This window comes from Rattus norvegicus, chromosome 8 (assembly GCF_036323735.1).
Source record: "Rattus norvegicus strain BN/NHsdMcwi chromosome 8, GRCr8, whole genome shotgun sequence".
Taxonomy (NCBI): Eukaryota; Metazoa; Chordata; class Mammalia; order Rodentia; family Muridae; genus Rattus; species Rattus norvegicus.
This window is the reverse complement of record NC_086026.1, coordinates 98,257,803-98,281,817: the sequence shown is the minus strand read 5'-3', so window position 1 is coordinate 98,281,817 and position 24,015 is coordinate 98,257,803. Positions and strand designations below refer to the sequence as shown.

At 38.7% G+C, this 24,015-nt stretch overlaps 1 protein-coding gene across 15 annotated transcripts in view; it reads left to right on the top strand.

The window, feature by feature from the left end:
- Positions 1-3,530: 3,530 nt before the first annotated feature.
- The window catches only part of Snx14 (sorting nexin 14), a 224,519-nt gene continuing 204,034 nt past the window's right edge, over positions 3,531-24,015 (top strand). For 10 of the 15 annotated variants that reach the window (XR_010053970.1, XR_010053971.1, XR_005487837.2 and 7 more), the window contains exon 1: positions 11,358-11,638. Coding sequence is in view for 6 of the 15 variants with exons in the window: in XM_039081534.2 (XP_038937462.1) it covers positions 11,418-11,638 (221 nt within the window). In the remaining 9 variants the exon portion in view is untranslated. Of the gene's footprint in view, positions 11,278-11,356; positions 11,639-24,015 lie in introns of those variants that run through there. The other 5 variants (XM_063265566.1, XM_063265565.1, NM_001108174.2 and 2 more) reach the window with 3 other exon arrangements.

The window sequence follows — 24,015 nt, the reverse complement described above, 5'->3', positions numbered from 1 at the left end:
GATAATTATAAAGATTACATATAATTTTCATGTTTTACTCCTTAAACTTCTGAAAGGATTATTGTGATGAGATTTCAGCTTTGAGGAGTTGTGTCTGATTTTACGTTTTTTGGGGAAATGGGTCTAAAGGATTTGGGTAGGTAGGCTATTACAGATTGCAGAGTGAAATAAAGTTTACTAACATTAATAAAAGATTTATGTAAAAGTTATAGATTGCTCATTAGATACCAGAGAAGTCCTGATGTTCCTTCTGTGTTGGGGATCACTTAATGTTAATAACTTGAAAATGAAATGAAATCTAAGTGGTCATCACATTTATGAAACACAGGTACTATACTATTTGAAGGGCAAATTTGCCAAACCCGGAGGCATATATACTACTTAAAGCTTAGAGAGTATTAGTATTCATATTGGTTATAAAAGAGTCAGCTATACCTGCTTCAATGTCTCAGAGAACAAAACCAGCAATCTGGTAAAGTCCATGTATAGCTTGGCACATTACATTTTTAACTATATGGTATACAGTCAATGTGTTTTGTAAGTACAGTGCAGTTTTGAAAAAACGGTTCTATTTTGCTTTTTCCTCTTGAGATAATAAAAGTCACATGTTAGAAAGTTTATTTTTTGGAAGTGCTTCAGAATTATTAAGGCTAAGCACAGTTCTTTTAGCTTTTATCCTCTTCCCTGGGCTCACGTTTAGTTTTGTAAAATTACAATAAATTCTAGTGGACATGCTGTGCTTCTGAAGATCCATCTGGTGTTTAGGAGCCTTTAAGCAAAGCGTGCACAGAGAAGATAAACTGATCATTCAGTGTCTATGGCTTACTGCTTTTTGATCAGTTTCCTTATGTTACCTAGTTAGTATTTTTTTCCCCCTCTTAGAATGGAAGCTCCTTGAGGGCAGGGAATTCTGAGTAATGGTGCTATGCAAACAGCTAAAAACAATTTTAAGCACTTTTCCAGTTTGTAGATTTTCATTTAGTTTGCTGTATTCAGAAAAAAGGGACATTTAGAACCCTTGAAATGCTAACATAGTACTACCATTGTGGTAAATTAAGATTGTGAAGATTCATGTTAAAATTGTCTGTCTTACACTATAATTGTCTTGGATCGAAGGACAAAGATGCAGTGTGATTTAATTCTTTTTTAAAAAAAATTATTTACAATATCTTTATTTCAAATTGGAGGGAAAAAGAATGCATGCAAATTATCCTTAGCAGTGACATGAAAATCCGCCTATCGAATTTCTTTACTGTAGGTTCCAGTTTAACTGCATGGTACAGAAAAGCCTTCATGGTTGTTTGTTAATCAGGGATACCACCAAGTTGAAGGCTTTTAGTCATGCCTGTAAATTATTTAGCAGTTGGTAAAAGAGAAGATAATGTTTTGAAATCACTGTGAAATAGAAGCTACATTTGCATGTATAATTTCTTGATCTATTAATTGGTAGGTTAAAGTTAGATCATGAAAAAGTAGGTTTTAGTTTTGAGGGAAGATGGTATTTGTAGTTGACGGTTCAACTTGAATTATATTTCTTTTGGTATTGGATGGAATGCAGGATCCTACACATATGCCTTCACTTTGCACCCAGCCTTGTTGGTAATTTAAAACTTACATGCAAAGTAGTTACATACCACAGGGTATGAAAGTCTTCCAGGATTCCAGCCCACTTCCAGTTATAATTCTTGTAGAAATTTTTAAGCCTCTTTTTGTGTGTGTGTTTTTGTTTTTGTATTTCAGGACAAGGTTCTCTGTAGCCCTGGCTGCCCTGGAACTCTGGATGAGGCTGCCCTCATAATGAGGTCTACCTGTTTCTGCCTCCTGAGTGGTAGGATTAAAGGTGTGTGTCTTATTAACCTCTTAATTACTGTCATTTCCCCTTTTGAAGAATTTGGCTTATGCTAGTTAGGTGTTTACTTTTATTGGTAGAAGCACACATCTATAATCTCAGACAGGAGGATTGAATTTTTGCCAACCTTGAGGACATAGTAGGATACAAAAAGCAATGTAATAGTGCGGAATAAGTGAATAATAGCATGGAATAAATTCTCTTCATTTCTTAGTTACTTTAAAAAAATTCTGCTCTCAGGTTGAAACTAGTACATGCACCTTGCCTGGAGACTGAAGATAGCCAAAACATAGAACATTTCCCTTATGCCAAAATGGGCCCTTTGGAGCACAAAATTAACTGTCTTAATGTATTATTTGTCTAGGTAGAGGTCATTACTAAGGAACTAGCACTGATTTTCTCTTCAATTTCTAGTTACCTTCGTTTTTTTTTTTTTTTTAAATATTTATAAGTATACTGTAGCTGTCTTCAGACACACCAGAAGAGGGCATCAGACCCCATTACAGATGGTTGTAAGCCACCATGTGGTTGCTGGGATTTGAACTCGGGACCTCTGGAAGAGCAATCAGTACTCTTAACCACTGAGCCATCTCTCCAGCCCTAGTTTCCTAGTTTTAAGATAATTTTGCTGGGCTATTCTCAATAACTAATGCATTGTCAGATTGGTTTTTACTGTACTGAGTTTAGCTTGTGCTGCAGTTCCATTTGATTTGTTTTTAGGTAGTACTTTGTGACCTATAAGCACTCATGTCAGAAGATGTCTGTTTTGCCCTTGGTCTTTGATAGTTGGAGTAAGTTTTTTCTCAGAACTTCACAGACACTATCTTTTTTTTGTAAGCAGTTCTTTTCAGACTCCTCAGCCTTCAGGGTTCATGAATAGGTCTTAACTTACTCCCTTCTACTCCTTGCCCCCTCTTTTAAAACAGTCTTCCTCTTATCTTGGTTTTAACTTCAAGTCTTGAGGTTTTATTGCTGAAAATTTCTTTTTAATCCTGTTGTCCCTCCTTGATTTTGTTTGAGTCAGTCTGGTCAGGAATTCCGCATACAGACCTGGCTGGCCTCCAGATCAAAGATCTGCCTCCTGATTGCTTGGGTTAAGGGTAAAATGCTACAATGCCTGGTTACGTTTCTTTAAGTAGAATTTGGGTTTATTAAAATAATTTGATTCAGCTTTTAAGTACAAAGAGACAGATGCAGAGAGCTGCTGCTTTGTTCTTAATTTTTCTGTTCTTCAAGCTTTCATTGGAAGGATCTTACTAGAGTTACTTATTTAAAATTCCCCTTATGAAAAAGTAGCTTTTTGAATTTCATCAAATTACTTTTTTAATGCATGTATTGACATTAAATTTGTTTTAAACAAGCTGTCTGGATCAGTCATTTTCAATTATAAGAAGTGGGGCTTAATGCTTAAGACAGAAACGAATTCACAAATTTTGTCTCAGTACTGATAAAGAAGGTCCCTTTTCTTGGGAAGTCACCACCTTGAACTTTTACAAGTGTTCAATTGATGTGGTGCACTCAGCTGTTTACTTTTATACTTGTACATTAATTCTTAAAGTGCTATAATTTTAATCCAGTGTTGAAATACAATTTACATAGTTTAATGCTTCAATTTTTCTTAACATTTGGTGTTTTTAAAATTATTAATGAAAAAGGAATAGTGATAAAAATTCAGTTACTAACCTGTCCACTGAGATAGTGAACTGCAAAATCCTTTGTGAGAGAAAAAAGTGAGTAGTGTCAGGTTTTATTTTCTAATAACAAGCAGAGAAATAATAATGACAGTCGTCACAAACAGTTCCGCATTATTCATTTTGAAATTAGACAGACACCTTAAAAGTGATTTTATAGCTGGCACCCCAATTTCATCCCTTACTGGATAAGGAGCCTTGCACATTACCTCCCTTGTAAAATACACTTGTATGAACTGTCCAGTGAGTGCAGAGTTTGTAGGAGCTTTAGTTTTTCAGTTCTAAGAAAAAGCTTTGTTCTCAGTGAAGTACACTTTAAATGCCGAATTTTAAAATAGAAATGACTAGTAGAATATAATATAGGGAATAGTACCACGACTACACAGAGAAATGTCTCTAATAAGTACTAGGTGTGTATTCCTTCCTATAATTCTAATACCTTGGAGATAAGATACTAACCTGGGATACTTGAACTTAAATCAGTATCTAGCATGCTTAAATGTAGAACATCCTGTTACACAATTTGATATTGTTTACTGAGCAAAGCAGATTATTTTGAAACGTCTAGAAATAAGAGCAGAGGTTTAGAACAGCATTTTAGCATAAGTTTTCAGAATCTTCAGAAAATCACTGAATGTTTCTTTACATTTTATAGCTTCCCTTCATGTTTGCATATTTTGTTAGATGAAACAGTTTTATTTTTATTACTGCAGTTAGCTTTCAGATTTGATAAGTGTTTATTTGTGTTTTGTGTTTATGCTGCTGTTTTACACTGATTAAGGAGTCAAGTCCTTAATTCTTTTCAAAAGCAAAACATTTTGAGGCAGTTAGGCAATTTTTTATAATTAAAAATTATTTAATCAGGCTTGTGACTTTAGATATTGATATTTCTTTTACTCATGGTTTTGAGTATCAAAATCTTAGTTTAGTTTTTAATGCTGCAAATATTGCTCATCCTTCCATATAACTAATTCTCTGTGTACATGTGTCAGGAAACAAAAAAGTCATCTTTAGTCGACTAAGGTCTTTATTTATTTCTTTAAAATATTTTTTCTTTTGAGTTTTCAACTCACAGTAATTTTGGACTTCTATTCATAGATCTTATATTCATAGATTTCTCATTTCTCACACACATAATGTATAGTTTGCTAAGATAACTGTTAAATCAGGGAAAGTATTTTAGTAAGGAAGCCAATATTGAGTCTGTTTTTAAAGGAAAACTATCAGACTACAGAGCATTACTCTGTTACTTCTAAATACTTAAATTGCTGTTCAGATGTTTGAGATTGGGGGTTGACTGAAGTCCCGTAAATTCCAAGTAGTACTATTATAGAGATTATGTATTTTAATGTCTGGAGTAAATGCTTGTTTAAAGTTTCATGAAATATAGTGGTGGTAATTTAATGAGCCTGATCTGGAAATTTTAAGGGACTGAAACACTTTTTTTAATTTCTTTTTTTATTCTTTGAGATCATCTACCTTGCCTGGTCTGGATCTATGTGTACCCAGCTGTGCTGGAATTCACAAGAGATTTGCTCTCCCTTCTCAGGGCTGGGATTAAATTAGATGAACTAGTATGCTAGTTCATCTGTCCCAACCTCCTTTATTTTATTGGTAATTCAGATTTTTTTTAAACAAATACTTGTTAATTTCAAAATTAAGTTGTTTTCCTTCCTCCCAAGTCTTAGTAACTTCATCTCCCTTCAACTCATCTAACTTTGTCTATTGAAACAGTTCATAGTTAGTAACTGTACCTATTTCTACTCAGTTTGCTGGACATAAATTTTAGGTGTGGTTTCTTCTTCCCACGTGTTTATAATAGGTATTAACTCGGTATCAGCATCCTGATAGATACAAAACTGGGTATTCGTCAAAACTGTTTTAACCCTTGTAGCATTTTCTTGTTACTGAAATCAGTTATCAAAATCCCATTGGCATTTCTTAGTATCTTATCACAGCTTTCATGTCTATAGTTTCATAGCATGCTGTTTTTTTTTTTCAAGGTATGTTTGATTTCTTATGTGGAAATCTGCTAGTAGTTGTCTCTGCATATTAGAGTACTTTTTTCTTATGCTAACACACCCCGTCATACAGATATTCTTAAATATCTGGCTGGAGGGACAAATATCTAAAGATAAACTATCTTGTTTTAGACATCATAAATATTACTTTTCTAATATAAAATAATGGGCACTTTATCATGGCCATTGCAGTCTTTATTGGTAGACTCCAGTTTTACTAGTCTTTTCATCATTGCATCAAGTACTTTTATTGTATGTTTTTGGTTAGCATATTAAAATTTTTAAAACAATTTTTGTTTATAGGAGTTTTACCTGTATGTATGTATGTCAAACATGGCATGCAGTGCCTGAGGAGGTCAGAAGAGAGCGACGTGGCCTAGAACTGGAGTTACAGAGGGTTCTGGAGTTTCCAGATGAATGCCAGGAATCTAACCCTGGTCCTTTAGAAGAGCAGCCAGTGCTCTTAACTGCTGAGCCATCTTTGCAGCCCTTAATACATTTTATGTCTCAGAGTTGTGCCATACTTGAGGCTACTTTCTTCAGACAGAAATATGTACCATGTAAGAAAGTAGAAGCTCTGTTCTCACATTATTTTCTTTGGTGAACAAGTGAGATTTTTATGTGTGCTATATGCTATTTTGGTTAAAAAATTGTAAGAATAAAGGTATAAGAAGGAAGCCATAATTTTTACTTGAATCTTTAGATATACTTTAAATTATTGCCTGATAACCTAATATTTTCTGGCAGTTTATATGTTAGTTATACTCCTAATCACTTTGATAATAGTTCCATGTATTTCTTTAAACAGTTGCTTACGAAAGGAAATAAAAATCTGGAATCTGTCCAAGACCTATGCATTTAAGTAAAATTAAATGATTTAACTAAATTGTGCCTTCAGCATCTTGACCTGGTATTTGTTGGGATCTTTGCCATATAGGTCCCAACCCTGGAATTAGAGTTCCCACAGAATGGCTTCCTCATAGCTGCCATCAGTGGTTCTGGAAGTATTATTAAGGAAGCTTAGCTATTTAGCCTCAAGAAATAACTAAAAGTTGGTCTTTTATATAGGTTGTGTGTATATATGTGTATGCACAACTGTAAATTGAACTAACAACTGTTTATCTGAGCATCTGGAAGTCTTGCAAGAATGTAGGTGGTGAAATTCACAATTCAGGTCTTTAGAATCCTATTTTCATGTTGTTTAAAGAAGCCTATATCTAAATGTTACCCGCCTTTTAAATTTTCCAGTAAGTTTTTCAAAAAAATTTCCAAAATTATCTCATTCAAAATTTCAATTTGAATATACTGGATTGAATTTTTTTATAACTGGAATAGGCTTACCCATAAGAAATTTTTAGTTAAGGCAACATTTTATTTAAATTAGTTAATAGCCTGACTGGTAGAATCAAATTTACAAAATTAGTATTGTAATTGTTCATTATTTTTTGTCTCTGAGTCAAGGACGCACTATGTCAGAGCTCATGTGACTAGACTGTCTTCAGACTCACAGCAGTGCTTTTTTTTGCTCATCAGTTGTGAGCTGATATACTTGGTTTATTGCCTAATTGCGTGAGAGTTTATAGGTTCCATGTCAAAATGCTTTTTTTCTTCCCAGTGGACTTGCCCCGTGTCAAGTAGTCTACGAAATCACTATTTAGGCCAGAGTGTCCTCAGACTTGGGGCAGTCTTCCAGCTTCTGCTTCCTAATTCCTGGTTTACAGACTACCATCACACCCGACTTAAATGCTTAAGTTGTAGGAAATACTGAGACGGTTAGAAGTATAAAAACCTTTAAAGTATTTTTGGGTTAAACACCATGAAAAGTAGTTTACCAAGTATTTTACTTGTTTAAGATAAAACTAAAAAGTAGACATGCATTGTTAAAAACTGTAACAAGGTGATATTGGATTTTAAGTGCCTTTTCCAGTCTAGTACATAAGCAGGTGAGTTGATCCATTTTCCATTTTGCTATTAATCACACCTAATTTCATGACAGATTTTAGAAGTTAGTTCATCATAAGTTAGAGATAAGTCAACAAATGTGAAACATTTAACCTTTTTGGTGCTAACATGAGATGACAAAGCCTTTGATGGTGGTAGTTTATTTTACCCAGGGAGTTGTCTGTACATAGGCACTGATTGCCTAAGGTATGTTAACTCATGGTTTTTTCTAATGGAGATTTCTTCCAAGTGGAGGTTTTGCCTCAAGACACAAAAAGGTTAAATAGGAAAGTGACTTTTGTGTTGGGAAGGGGTCTATGCCAGTTTCTCTGTGTAGCCCTGGCTGTACTGGACCTCCCTCTGTAGAGGAGGCTGGCCTCCCTAGTGCTAAGGTGTGCACCACTACCACTGGGCTGAAAGTAACTTTTAAACATTTCAGACCTCTTAAAAATTACTATATTTCTCATGTGTGAATTAATCTACACTTTTCTTAAGGTTTGAAGGAAAACATTACCTTTTTGTATAGATTTTATATTAAGATTTTGATATATAGTGATAGGCAGTAGGGAGAAAGACGAGAATAAAGGTGTAAAACGTGAGTATCAAATTCTGCAATGCTATGAGACTGGGGTGGGTTAATGAATTCTCTTTGAGTCTGAAAAGTGGGACTGGCTTCTAGGGTTAGGGAGCCTTCTCTTGTGTTCAGTCTGCAGGTGGTGGAATTAAGCTTGTAAAAGTGTGCTTTACATTTAGCATCCGAATTCTAGGAGATTTTTCTCTTGCCTGTTTTTCCAGCCATAGGAGGCTGAGGCAGGAGGTTTGCTAAGTGTTCAAGGGGAGACACTTGACCTTTTAAAAGTAAGTGTAGACTTGGACTTAACTACCTCAGACTCCTGTATAATATAGGGTATGCTTGGAGATGAGGGAAATTGGAGTAAATTAGGGGGAAACATTAGGTATTTTAACTGCCTAGTGCTTCATTCTGCAAACTAGGTGAAAATAGAGATAACTGCTGTTTGTACAAGAGGCCTTTCCAGATCTTCATACCTTAAAAATTGCCCCTTTACTAATTGTTGTTTAGGGGAATAAAAACTACTCATATGCCCTGTATTATACATTACATTTATGTGTATTTTGTCTCCTTCACTAGATTGTAAGCCTTTGGAGGTCAGAAACTCAACAAAACTCATTGTATCTTCCACCACATTTAGCACAGTGCCTTACACTTATTTGCTATTCAATAAATATTCATTAAAATAATGGGCATACTACTGAAGTTTGATGTCTACGGGCCTTTAGATGGATTATTATAGTTTTTAAACCCGTCTAGTACACACAAATGGATAATTTTTCATACGTACATTTGCTCAGCATTATGACTCATGCATGTAATCTTAGTACCTGAGGCTCAGGCAGGGTGAATTGTCAAGACTTCAAGACCAGCCTGGGGCATGAGACTCTTTCAAAAATCTTACTGCACTGGGTTTGCAGAGCCTATAGTAACAGTTCAGGACACTACTAGCATTCAGTGCATGTATGTGTATTTTGTATTCTCTATTAAAAAGAAGCACTCAAAATATTCAGTTTAAATTTTGGGCTAAAAAATTCTGATTTTTGCTTTATATTTTATACTTAATAGTAGTACACATTTCACACAAAGAATTACAAAATACACTGTTTGGAATTTTAAAGTGGGGCAGATGGGGGTGGGGAGCATCAAATCTCTGGACCTCAGTTTGATTTCATATTTTCATCTAGACCAATAGGTTAGTTGTAATTTTCATCTTTTGAAGTTCAAAACTTTTTTTTTAGTATTTGTGCACAAAGTACTATTCACCCAATTTAATCTTTATAATTAAATTTATTACAGAGATGAGAATTCAGGAGCTGAAACAAATCCAGTTCATAGTAACTATTAGGCAAGACAGCATTTTCTTTTCCCCTTCCCTGTGTAGCCCTGAAGACCTCAAAACTCAGAACCATACCAGTTCCTAACTTCTGGTGATGGGATCAAAGGTGTGCACCACCATTGCCTGGCTAAGCAGAATTTCTTAATCGGGATTGATTGACAATATCCCATAGCTGCTCTAAGGAGCATTTCGTGTAAGATAGGAGAAACTTAATGAACACGAGTGTAAAGTGGATTTTAAGAATGAGAAAATTTAATAAAGGTTAATTTTCATGGGTGAAGTTGTAGCAGTGGGACTTGTGGAATCTTTCAGGCATTAAGTTGTCACGCACCAATTACAGTGCATGAGAGAGTTAAGTCCTCATTACAACAGAAAAATACTCTAAAACCAATATAGACAAATTGCCTAGTTCATTTTAATTTCTTCTGCAAAGAAATTAGACAAATTAGGCGTCTAATTTGAGCAGGGCTGAAAAAAGTCCATTAAAGATATGCTATCTTGGTAAGAAGTAATTTCAGAATCTTAGAAGCAAATATTTTAAAACTGCAAATTGCAAGACAAGTGATATACCTGTTTAAATCACTTAAGTTCACAATAGGCACTTTAGGATACATGAATATTAACATACTTCACCCATACGGTTTCTATTTCACTATTAGCCCCAGTGTATTTTAGTAAAGGAGAGCTATTTTGCAGTTCGGTAAGTTGCAGTAAAGGAGAGCTATTTTGCACGTTTGCTAAATAACCACGGGGCGCTACAGTGCTTGGTCCTTAGATTTGTTTGAGATAATAGTCTTTGCTATCTAGGCTGACTACATACTACTCATCTTTGTTGGGATATTCTATGCCCTCTTTAAGGAGTTGTAGGGTAAATTTACAAAAGTGAAATTAATGTTAAGTGTGTACCTTGAAACTTAAAGCTTCACATGAGCATAATGAATATATATGTGGTGACATGCACACCAGTGGAAATGTAACTACTATCTGAAGATTACTACTGTACTTTAGTCCGTAGGTTGTATCAAAGTTGATTCTGGAGAAATTAGTACATATAAATTTAAGAATAAAGACATCAATTTCCAACAGCTGTAATAGGAAGAATGGTGCATTCTGAAAAGGAAATATGCCACAAAGGATGATCCACCTTTTCAGAATATTGAAAATAGTAAGCTGCACGTACATTTGAAAAGAACAGTTGTTTCCCTGCCTTTGAGGGTAAGATCTAGGGAAGAGACAGATCTCATGATGGAACTTGCCAATATCAGAATAGCATGACATTCTGGGTCGCTATGAAGTGATCCCTAGCAGGATCTTGCACGTCTCCGCAATGTGGTTATACTGTCGTTGAATCTAGAACACCTACGCTATGAGGATAATGTTTGTAGGGTAAGTTCAAATGCTTCGCACCTCGCCTAAGCTTTAGCTCGTACAAAATACTGACGTTAAAAGGGACTACCTAGCTTCCCAACCGGCGATCGTCTTACGTGGGTCTGTGGTTAAGATAGCGGGGCGAGGTGAGTCGAACTCCAAGTTGGTGGTTACATGGCTTAAGACATTCGCTTTCGGATGTGGGAGGTAGGCGGGTAGGTGGTCATAAGCCCAGTTTGATTCCCCCTTTAAAAAGCGGACTTGAAGGCGTCCTTCTCCCTTAAGCGTGGCTACGCCAATCTGAGAGGGTGAAGCGGCAGGTTCCGCTGTGGGAACTACACTTCCCAGAGGGCCCCAGGAGCTGCACACGGTTGCTGTGTAGTTAGCTTTCCCGCACTTTTCCCTAATTCTGCCAGTCTCCGCATTCTAGGTTTCCCTGGACTTCCGGAAAAGGAAAGTGGGTGGCCGCGCCAGAACGTCAGTCTGAGCACTCCCGGGTACTCCAGCGGTCCGGGTGGCGGTGGCGGTGGTTCGGCCTTGCGGGTTGTGGGGGTGGTAGTTGCGCACGCGCGGCGAGGGTTGCGGGGCGGGGCCTTGTGCGGCTGCGCCTAGCTGTGAAGCTGGGTGGTGGGTGGCTATGTGGCTCCGCCGCCGGGGATTGGGGGTGCCTTCCGCCTCAGCCTCTGAGGGCGGCAAGTCCTCCGCTTCGTGGACTGAGATGGGGTCTTGGGTGCGGACGATCGGCGAGAGGCTGAAGCAGCGGCTGCGGTTGGACGTGGGACGCGAGATTTGCCGTCAGTATCCGCTGTTCTGCTTCCTGCTACTCTGCCTCAGCGCCGCTTCGCTGCTCCTCAACAGGTACCAGCCGTTGGCCCGGCGGCGAAGGCCGTTTGAGAGCCGGCCGGCTGCTGGGCTGCCGGCCGGAGCGCACTGTGCACTGTGGGCTTGGAAGGGACGTCCGAAGTTGCGCCCCGATTTGTGGGCGGTCACGGGCCGGGGTTACGCATTCTTCCTGGTTACCTGACTCTCTCAACCTTTCCATTTTGACTATTGCTCAGTGATGAGCCTTTATCATCTTTTCCACAAATATAATCTGTAATGCCACCTCAGTTCGAGACGGTAAAGATGATCCAGTCATCGGAGGGAGGCGGGTTTAAGGTTCTGTCGCAGCCTTCGTTCTTGGCGGAACCCTTCTCGCGCAACAGTACATACACCTTTGCAACCACAGCGCTTCCTCGCAATTTCGTCTGTTTAAAATATTATTTTTTTTGATCCAAAGTCAGAAAGCAGAATAGTACCCATCGCAACTAAATATTCCTGTTTTTTTTTTCAAGAGCTGAAATATTCTGAAAAAATTAAATTGGTTAAATTGACATTTTGAGGTCAGAAGGCTCCGCCCCTGAAGCGTGTAGTTTTTATATTCCCAGAAGTAGTGTGGGTTCAGTAATAGTAGTAGAGATGTGTACTTCAAAACATCATCATGTAATTTTCTCTGTTTCGAACAAGCAGTCACTTTTTACTTTGAAGTACTTCATCTGCAAGAATAACAGCAAGAAACATACACAAGAGATTTAACTTAGTATTTTCACTAAGGCTATTTCCTGTGATTCTGACATTTTTTGTTGTTGTATTCCCTCTCCCCGTTTCTGTCTTCATGGTGCCTTTGTAGAATTTGGGCTTAAGTAATATACTTAACTATGAATTATTGTCTTAAGTGCTTGGCTTGTCAGATGATGAGGTGTTTGATTGTTGGACTGTGAAAGAAGTGGGTTTCGTTAACAGCAAAAATTATTAGTTACTACAGTTCTGTCCTCCTAAAGGATAGACTAACAAAGCTGAGCAAAATGTAAACTACAGGATTTAAGTTTTGTCCTCAATTTTTCTTCAATGAGAACTGATAAAGTATAATTCTTCTCTACGGTGTACCAGCCATGTGTTGGGAACAGATTGAACTAGCATTCTGAGGCCACCAAACTAGGAAGTCATAGAATCTAACGTGTGGGATGTTGTGATCTGTATCATGAATTGTATTATGCAATCAGGGAGAAAATACACATACATTTTATCTCTGAATGGTCATATTTGTGAGTGAAATTAGTTTTGCATACTTTTCCCTTTATTTGTTACTATTGGACCAACTAAAGTGACTTTAAACATCATAGTGCTGTCTTTTATTATTTTATGTCTATGGTTATATCTGCACCATGCACATGCTGATGGTGGCCAGAAGAGGGTCTTGGATTCCCTGGAAATGGGGACATTAGAAGCTGCCCTGTCAGTGCTAGGAATTGACTCCTCCTCCTCCTCCTCTGGAGGGGCACTGTGTTTTTTAAATTGTTGAACTCTCTCTGAAGCGCTCCCACAGTGTTGTCTTTAAATAAGTGATTGGCTAGCTTCTTTCAAGAAAAGAATAAGGGAAGGTACAGAGAAGGGTGAGGAATGTGCTTTTTATGACACATGTACTTTTCTTTATTGTGTGTATGTGTGTGAGAGAGAGGACAGACTGACAGACATGTACACACATAGACACAAAGAGACATAAATATATATGCTATATATGCTTGGATTGTCCATGGAATGCCATATGGGAAAACCTGGTCTCTTCTGCCAGTTGGAATTAGTAGGTTCATGTACTCCAAATTTTTACATTTTCATTTTTCTTTACAGTAATTATAGTACATATAGTAGTCTATGATGTAGCCATGCCACATTTTTCATTATCCCTTCATCAGTAGGGTGAATAGAGTAGCAGTGCCCATGGCTGAGCATGTATATGTGTCAAGCCCTGTTGGCATATGCCAAGGAGTGGTGTAGGGGGTCATATCATAGATTTACTTCTAGCTCTTTGAGAATTCTCCACACTGAGTTTCATAGTGGCTGCACCAATTTTCAGTTCTACCCACTGTAGATGAGGGTCCCTTTTCTCCATAGTCCCCTGGCACTTGCTGTTTTGTTGATCTTTCCTATTCTGACTGGGGTAAGATAAAATCTTAAAGTTGCTTTGACTTGCATTTTCCTAATTTCTAAGTATGATTAACAAGTTTTTAATATATTTCTTAGCCATTTTCACTTCTTTTGAGAACTGTCTGTTCAGGTCCATTTTTGGATGGGTTGATGTTGTGGATTGTTTCTAATGCTACTTGTGTTAATTCGATTCCCAAAATTACATGGCTACCCACACATCTGCATACAAGATGCTGAGGCTTCCTACCCCCACTTGGCTGATCGGTAAATAAAGTTGCTGACGACCAATGGTTGTGCAGGGAGACAGAGGCGGGACATTAGGATTTGTAGGGAAGGAGACCAAGGCAAGAGGAGACTCACCATGCCAGGAGAGGAATAGGATACAGACTTGAGAGCTGTGGAAGGCAGAGTACCAGCCATGCAAGAGCAGGGGAAGAGCGGCAACAGCAAAGGTGGAATATAGATTTTAGCAAGGAATAACTTGGGAGTATTGGAGGGGAAACGTTAGCAACATGGAAGTTTGGGACTGGCCCAGCCATTGAACTGATTAAGGCATGTTAAATATAAGGCTCCGTGTGTGTGTGTGTGTGTGTGTGTGTGTGTGTGTGTGTGTGTGTGTGTTTCATTTGAGAATCCAGAGCATTGGAGAGGTAGCAAGGAACGCACAGCTGCTGCTAGAGAGATTAGCGCAGATTAACCTATTACCACTACAGGTTTTTTTATTTTCTTTTTTTATGAGTTCTTTATATATTTTGGATATTAATCACCAGATGTGATTAGCAAAGATGCTCCCCCATTCTGTGGGCTTCCTCTTCACCCAGTTGACTTTTTTGACAGCTGGATAAATGCTTTTTTGTTTTTAAGTCCATGTTGTCAATTATTGGCCTTACTTCTTAGGCAAATGGGATCCTATACAGAAAGTTCTTTTCTATATTTTTGTCATGTAGCATATTCCTGTTGTCTACTAGCAGTTTCAGGCTTCATGTCTTTTATCCAGATGGAATTAGTTTTTGTGGAAGGTGTTTGATAAAGGTCTAATTTCATTCTACATTTGGACGTTCAGTTTTTTTCAGCACCATTTGTTGAAGATGCTTTCTTTTTTCCAGCTTATTTTTGGTATCTTTGTCAGATATTAAATGGCTGAAGTTACATATATTCAAGTTTGGGTCTTTGATTTGTTTTCTTGATCTACATGCCTGCCTTTGTACTAGTTCCATATTTTTTTTTGACTCTGTAATACATTTTTTAAAAGATTTATTTATTTCATGCATTTGAGTACACTGTAGCTGTCTTCAGACACACCAGAAAAAGGCACCAGATTCCCATTATAGATGGTTGTGAGCCACCATATGGTTGCTGGGAATTGAACTCAGGACCTTTGGAAGAGCAGTCAGTGCTCTTAACCACTGAGCCATCTCTCCAGCTCTCTGTAATACATCTTAAGATCTGGAATGGCAATCCCTCCCACATATTCTTTTGCTCAGTATTGTTTTGGCTTTCTGGGGTCTTTTGTGGCTCCATATGAATTTCAGGATAAGTTGTCTACTTCTGTAAATAATGAGATGGAGATTTTGACTGGGATTACATACAGTCTGTAAATAGCTCTTGGTAGAATGGCCATTTTCACAATATTAATTCTACCAATCTGTGAATGTGTGATGTCCTTCCATTTTCTAGTGCCATTATCTCTTTCTTCAGAGTTTTAAAGTTGTAATCATAGAATCATTCACTTCCTTGGTTAGGTTTATTCCTAGCTGTTTTATTTTCTTTGAGGCTTTTGTGAATGGGAGTGTGTCTAAGTTCCTTTGAATGTTATTGGTATGTAGGAAAGCTATTGATTTTTGCAAGTTGATTCTGTATTGTGCCACATTGATGAATTTCTTCATCAGTCTAGAAGTTCTCTAGTAGATATTTGGGAACATCTAGTATACAGTATTATGTCCTTTGCAAATAGGGATAGTTTGACTTCTTTTCTTGTTTGTATCCCTTTAGTGTCTTTTCCTTGCTCTAGCTAGTACTTGGAACCTGATGATAATGTATGGGGACAATGACAGTATCTTGTTCCTGACATTAATACTTCAAGTTTTTCTCCATGTAGGATGATGATGGCTATAAGCTTCTCATTTGTAGCTTTTATTGTGTTGGGGTGTGTTCCTTCTAGCCCTCCATTCTCTAGAACTTTATCGTGAAGTAATGTTAGATTTGTCAGAAGCCTTTTCTGTGTCTGTTGAGATGACCATGTGATTTGTCTTTAAGGCTGTGTGTGTGATTTATTATGTTTATTGACTTGCGTGTGCTGAATGATTGCTGCATCTCTGGAAGAAGCCAACTTGTATGGTGTAGTGTACAATCTTTATTTTTTACTTTTAGTTTAAGATCATCAAGGATATGGGGTTTTTGGGGTTTTGTTTTCTTTTCCATGTCTGTACCTGGTTTGGGTATTAGAGTAATACTGGCTTCGTAGAAAGTTTTTGGGAACACTCCTTCTGAACTTGTTGTTTTTGAATAATTTAAGAAGGATTGGCTGTAGATGAGTCTTTTTAACTTATTGTCTTCTTAGTTTAATTTTGGCCATTTGGCAAAATTTAGACACTTATCCATTTCTTTTAGATTTTCTGGCCTAATGGAGTACATATTTTGAAAATACACCCTCATACTATTCTGAATTTCTTTGGTGTTTGTTGTAATGTTTCCCTGTTTTATTTCTGACTGTGTCAGCTTGGGTTCTCTCTTTCCATTAGTTGGGTCAAGGATCTGTCAGTCCTGTTCATCTTCTCAAAGAGCCAGCCCTCAGATTTGCTGATGCTTTGTACTGTTTCTGCCTCACTAATTTCTGTTCTGCTTCTTATTATTTCTTTAAAATCTTTTTTTTTTTTTTTTTAGATTTTATTTATTTATTGAATATAAGTACACTGTAGCTGTCTTCAGATACACCAGAAGAGGGCACCAGATCTCATTACAGATGGTTGTGAGCCACCATGTGGTTGCTGGGATTTGAACTCAGGACCTCTGGAAGAGCACTCAGTGCTCTTAACCACTGAGCCATCTCTCCAGCCCCTTCTTATTATTTCTTGATGTTGACTGGACTTGGATTTTTTTTCTTCAGTTTTTTGAGTTGTACCATTTAAGTTATTTATTTGTGCTCTTTCTGACTATTTATTTCAATTTTTTCATTTATTTATGTTTTTTGGTCATCACCAGAGCCCCACAAATCTTCCTGACTTTATGTAGGCACTTTGGAGAGCTAAAAATTTCCCTCATTGGCAACCACTTTCAATATATTCCAAAGGTTTTGGAATTTTGTGTTGGATTTTCCTTTTGATTCATTTCCTGGAAATTTTTTATTTTTTGGACCCATTCATCATTCAATCATGAGTTGCTTAATTTTTTTTTATTTGCTAGATGTTTGTTTTCTGTCAGTTTTTTTTTTTTTTTTTTTTTTTTGGTTCTTTTTTTCGGAGCTGGGGACCGAACCCAGGGCCTTGCGCTTCCTAGGTAAGCGCTCTACCACTGAGCTAAATCCTCAGCCCCATTTTCTGTCAGTTTTAAGCTTTATTCCACTATTGTGATATAAGATGCAAGCAGTTACTTCAATCTGTTTGAATTTATAAAGATTTGTTTTGTGTCTCAGGATGAGGGACAGGAGTATGCTACATGATAGATGTATTAAAGGACAGTTCTTTAGAAAAGCCCCCGTGTTTTTTGAATAGAATATGTATTCTTTGGTGTTTGGGTGGAATATTGTTTAGTTGTCTGTTAAATCCCTTTGATGTATGGTATCAGTTAATTCTGAAATTTCTGTTAATTTTTTGTGTAGATGACCTGTCTGTTGGAGAAAGCAGGGTACTGAGATCACCTCCTACTAAGGAATTGGTGTTGATGTGTATCTTTTAAGCCCAGCCATTTATTTATTTATTTATTTATTTAGAATGAAATTGGGTGACCTAGAGTTTGGTGCATATATATTTTGAATCATATTGTCTTCCTGGCTAGCCCTTCCCTTGATTAGAAAGCCCTTTCCTCTTTATTTCTCCTGGCTAGTTTCAGTTTGAAGTCTCTTTTGTCAGATGTTAGGTTCTGATGCTTGCTTGTTTTCTGGCCCCATTTGTCTGCAGCACTGTCGTCTAAGATGGTACTTATTGGTGAAGCTGAGATTATATTGTAGACAGTAGATGGCTTTTGTGTCTTGGGCCATTCAGTCAGACTGTGTCTTTTTATTGGGTGGTTAAAACCATCGATATTTATAGTTATTATTAAAAAGTATAGGGGCTGGGGATTTAGCTCAGTGGTAGAGCGCTTACCTAGGAAGCGCAAGGCCCTGGGTTCGGTCCCCAGCTCCGAAAAAAAAAAAAGAACCAAAAAAAAAAAAAGTATATATTGATTGTGCTCATTGTGATATTTGTGTGTTCTTAGTGATACTCTGTATTTAAATATTATGACTTCATATTTTTTTCACAGTCTCTCTGCTGTGCTCATTCCTCTCTTCAGCCCCAAATAGTTTGTTGTCAAATGCAAAAAGGTGACCAAATGGATGGATGGATGACTAGGGTGTAAATATCTGCATCTGACTCTTTCAGCTCCTTGTTGGGCCTTTTGGAGGGCAATCATGATAGGCCCCTTTTTGTGAGCACACCATAGCCTCAGTAATAGCATCAGCTTTTACGGCCTCCTCTTGAGCTGGAGGACCCCCTTTGGGTCTGTCACTGGACCTTCTTTTACTCAGGCTCTTCTCCATTTTCATCCCTGCAGTTCTTTCAGACAGGAACAGTTATGAGTCAGAGTTTTGACTGTGGGATGGCAGCAACCCCATCCCTCACTTGATGCCCTGTCTTTCTACTGGAGGTGGATTCTACAAGTTCCCTCTCCCCACCATAGGGCATTTCATCTCAGGTCATCTCCCAGGTTTTTGGTACATTCTAGAGGGTCCCCCCACCTCTTATCTCCCAAGGTTGCCTGTTTCCATTCTTCTTGCTGACCCTCAGGACTTCAGTCCTGTTCCGCCATGCAATACCTGATCGTGTTCCCTTCTCCCCTTCCCTGTCCTCTTTCCCATGCGGGTGCCTCCCTCCTTCCCCCTCCTGTGATTGCTTTCTTCCCCCTCCCAAGTGGGATTGATGCATCGTCACTTGAACCCTTTGGCTTGTTAACCTTCTTGGATTCTGTGGATTTTAGCCTGGGTGTTCTGTACTTTTTAGGCTAGTATCCACTAATTAGTGAGTATATACCATGTACATCTTTTTGGATCTGAGTTAGCTTACTCAGGATGATATTTTCTAGTTCCATTTGCCTGCAAAACTCATGATCCCTCATTCTTAATAGCTGAGTAGTATTCCATTGTGTAAATGAATCACATTTTCTGTATCCATTCTTCTATTGTGGAACATCTAGATTGTTTCAAGCTTCTGGTTATCACAAAAACTGCTGTGAACATAGTGGAACATGTGCCCCTGTGCTATGTTGGGGCATTTTTTGGGTATATACCCAAGAGTGGTATAGCTGGGTCCTCAGGTAGTATTTTTCTGAGGTACCTTCAGATTGATTTCCAGAATGGTTGTATCATTTTGTAATCCTACCAGCAATGGAGGAGTATTCCTCTTTCTCCACATCCTCACCAACATGGGTCACCTGAGGTTTTGATCTTAGCCATTCTGATTGGTGTGAGGTGGAATTTCAGTGTTGTTTTGATTTGCATTTCCCTGATCACTAAGGACTGAACATTTGTTTAAGTGCTTCTCAGCCATTTGAGGTTCTATACCCCATTTTTTGATTGGGTTGTTTGGTTTCTTGGTGGCTAGCTTCTTGAGTTCTTTATGTATTTTGGATAGTAGCCCTCTATTAGATATTCCTTTGAACTCTTAATGTAGCTCAGGTTGGAAACCTTATGCCCCCGGGCCTTTTTAAGATACATTTTTTGTTATTATTGTTATCATCATTATTATTAGAGATAGGGCTTTTACTGTACTTTCAGACTTGCTTCAAACTCTTCCACCTGCCTCTGCCTCCTCAGGAACCAGGACCACAGGCATGTACCCAGTGAATGGCTGGTTCTATAGTCCTTACATTGTGATTTGAAATTCAAAAAGCACTCTTGAAAAGTTACTTTTTTTTTTTTTTTTAATTTCACTAACAATCATTAACATAGGTAGCATTGCTATGGAGGGATGGGAAGTTCTCCAGGGATAAACTGGTGTGAAAGATAAGCTTCGGTCTTATTTGAGGTCCTGTTTTTTTCTTTCTTTTTTTTTTTTTTTCGGAGCTGGGGACCGAACCCAGGACCTTGTGCTTGCTAGGCAAGCGCTCTACCACTGAGCCAAATCCCCAACCCCTACTTTTTTTTTTCTAATACATTCCGAATTGCATTTGTTCACATGAACAGACATGAGACTACTAGTGGTGTTTATTTCTCATTGACTAATTTTTCACTGTTTATATTTGTCTCAGAAATGTTAATATATGATGAATCCTTCATCAGATACATTTGTGAATGCTAAGAAATACATAACATATACTGTAGTTATATTGTAAATTTTAAAATTTCTCAGTTTGGATTTACACATGGCTGGAATGACTTTGGGGAGATAGGGTTTAGCTGTTACTTCTGAGTTGATCTGCAAATGTAAGATGCACTTAAGGCGTTTCAGTCTCGACCTTGAGTGCTTCTTTAGTGCAGTGAGAAGATTGAGTAAAGGAGAGAAAGAAGTCCACCCAGGTGAAGTAGGGACTGCAAAGCCTCAGAGATAAACACTGTGGAGCCATGGTGTTTTCTGAGGGGTAGGTGTTGATGGTTAGTTACTAAAAGAACATTTTTTCAGTCATTATATGTGTGCTGCACAGGTACCATATCAGTCATGTGGAGGATGGCTTTTGGAAGACAGTCCTCTTTTCCATGGTGTGGGTTCCAGGCATCTAACTCCAGTAGTCAGGCTTGGCAGCAGGCTCCTCTTACCCACTGAGCCATCACGTGGGCCCGGAGAGTAGTTTTATTAGTAGCATGCAGTGGATGTTTCTCAAGTATCAAATTCGGAGTGTGGTAGTCAGGTGGATTTTTTATGGTTGCACGGCCTGGCCTTTTGTCTTAACTTGGTCAATGTCTATGAGATGTTAGGATTTTCAATATTTTTCCTTCTCAGTGGCTGTATCCCTCAATTCTGAGTTCCAGGTCATCATAATTTCCTTTATGTGGGGAGAACCTGGAATGAACATGGAGTCCACCAATATGCTTCTCTTCTTTCGAGGGTTCCAGCCCTCCAGTCCAGTGTGCCTTGCTGAGAATATTGCTCTATACCTCTTATCTACTTTCATGGTTCTCTGTGGTGGGAAGGCAAGTCTGGCACTGCTAGCTCTGTCCAGGAAGCAGAAGTCTCTTCTTCAACCGTAGAGCTTCTAGTTTCTCTCTCAGGGCACTCACCAGGTCAGTTATACTCACTTATACAAAGTTGGCTCCTACTATAGACCTTATGCTTTAACCTTCGTGCTTGTGGGAACCACCTATCAGGTAATCTAGTCTTTATCAAGATGACTGACTATTCAGCCTCCCATTTGTATGACTGTACAGTGGACATTGCTGTCACTAGAAAGTGCCCTAAGACCAAATATTTTATGATTGCAGCATTCAGGAGACAGATACTGGAGGACAACGGGTTCATGGTCAGTCCAGGCTCTGATTGTAAATAAGTAAAATGAAAAGTTGTACTGTTGACTAGTGTTCTTTCTACATGCTGTCAGTCCTGATGTCCTGAACCCCCCTCTTCCTTGCCATTGTCCTCTGCTGCTGTCACAGACGGTTGAGCTTAGAGTCATGCTAGCTTAGGTCTCATAGCCTTCTGCTTTGTCTGTTCTACTTCAGCATCTTTCATTCTATTCTTGACGAAATCCAAATCTTGGGTCAGCGATGCTGTCCTGGTTTCCTTCCTGTTGTGTTAAGCTACTCGGATGAAAAGCAACTTGGGAGGGAAGGGTTACTTCAGCTTACAGGTTACAGTCCACCGTTGTGGGAAGTCCGCTGAGGAACCCAAGCAGGACCTGGAAGCAGAAACCTCAGAGGAATGTGGCTTGCTGGCTTATGCTTAGCTACTTTGCTATTTCAAATGAAAAACATTAAAAAATTATTATTTTAATGTGTATGTGTGTATGCTTGTGTGAGTTTATATATAGTCTTTATGCATCACGTGCATGCAGGAATCCTAGGGTCCAGAAGAGGATATCAGATCCCCTGCAGCTGAAGTTATGGACAGTTTAGGGCCAGGTAGTGAGCTGCGGGGAATGAAACGTGAGCTCCTACAAAGGCGGTTTGCTCTTAACTGCTGCTGAACCCTCTCTCCAGCCCCCTCTGCATTTTTGAAACTCCCTTTTTTTCCTTGGGTCATGTTGTTTATTCTTATGACTTCAATGGTCATTTTTCTAATTTCTTTTTTTAAAGGTTTATTTATTTTATGTGTACACTGTAGCTGTCTTCATGCACACCAGAAGAGGGTGTCGGATCCCATTACAGATGGTTGTGATACACCATGTGGTTGCTGGGAATTGAACTTAGGACCTCTGGAAGAGCAGTCAGTCCTCTTAACCACTGAGCTATCTCTCCAGCCCCATTTTTCTAATTTCTAATGCTTTATCTTCAACTAATATTCTATGTAACAACTAATATTCTCTGTAAAGAATTACCACATATAGCAGTTTATTGACCATTTTTGTGCAGCACATGTTAAGATACCTGAAACCAGTCTAAACACTGACTGACTGATTTGTTTGTTATTTTTGAGACAGAGTCTCACTCTGTGGCTCAGGCTGTCTTGAACTCACTCTGTAGACAGTGAGACAGTGCTAGCCTCAAACTCATAGAAATCCACTTTCCTTTGCCTCTTGAGCACTAGGATTAAAGGCATGTGCTACTACACTGGCTTGAAGCCTTTCCTTTTTGCTCAGATCTCATCAGCTACTCATTTCTAAACTGTCTATAAGTTTAGCTCCAGGGAATCCAGTCTTTTTCATTTCTCTTCTATATGACAAGGGAGTCAGCTTTTTTCATTGGTCTGTTCCTTGGTCAGGCTCCTTATCTCCTCTCCTGCATTATTGCACCAGCTTTCCCATTAGCCAGTGTGCTCGTAGACAAGCCCAGTCTCTCGCTGTATTGCAGCCAGAGCAGATTCACAGCAGTGCTGCTACTTTTTCCCTTCACAATAGTCAGCAAACATTATAAAATATCTTGAGGTGGCTCTGACCAAGCAAGTGAATGATCTGTGTGACAAGAACTTCAAGTCTCTCAAGAGAGAAACTGAAGAAGATCTCAGAAGACGGAGAGATCCCCCATGCTAGTGGATTGGTAGGAATAACATAGTAAAAATGGCCGTTGCTGAGAGCAATCTACAGATTCAACACAATCTCCATCAAAATTCCAATGCAATTCTTTAAAGACATGGAGAGAGCAATTCTCAATATCATATGGAAAAACAAAAAGCCCAGGATAGTGAAAACAATTCTTAACAATAAAAGAACATCCCCATTTTCTTAACTCTTGTTTTTGTTGTTGGGTTTTTTTTGTTGTTGTTGTTATTTGTTTGTTTGTTTTTTCCAAGACAGGGTTTCTCTATATAAGTATAGCTGTTGTGGAACTCGTTCTGTAGACCAGGCTGGTCTTGAACTTGAGATCCACCTGCTTTTGCCTCCTGAGTGTTTGGATTAAGGGCATATGTCACTACTGCCTGGCTTTCTTGGGGGATGGGGAACTGGGAGGAGCCACTAGAAAGTCCCAGATGCCAGGGAAGCTAGAGGCTCCCAGGACCCAGTGGGGATGACTTTAGCTGAAATATGCAACAAAGGGGAGAGAGAGCCTGTAGAGACCATATCCAGTAGTTCGGCACAGCCCCCAGTTGAGGGATGGGGCCACCCACCCACCTCAAAATTGTTAACCGAGAAATATTCCTGTCCAAAAAACATGGGACAAAAAAATGGAACCCAGACTGAAGGAAAGGCTATCCAGAGACTACCCCATCTAGGGTTCCATCCCATCTGCAGACACCAAACCCTAACAAACACTATTGCTGAAACCAAGAAGTCCTTGCTGAGTGGACTCTGATGTAGCTGTCTCCTGAGAGGCTCTGCCAGAGCCTGACCAATATAGATTCGGATGTACGCAGCCAACCATTGGACTGACCCTGGGGACTCCAATGGAAGAGCTAGAGGAAAGACTGAAGGAGCTGAAGGGGATTGCAACTGCATTGGAAGACCAATATCAACTAACAACCACTTAGAGCTCCCAGAGACTAAACCACCAA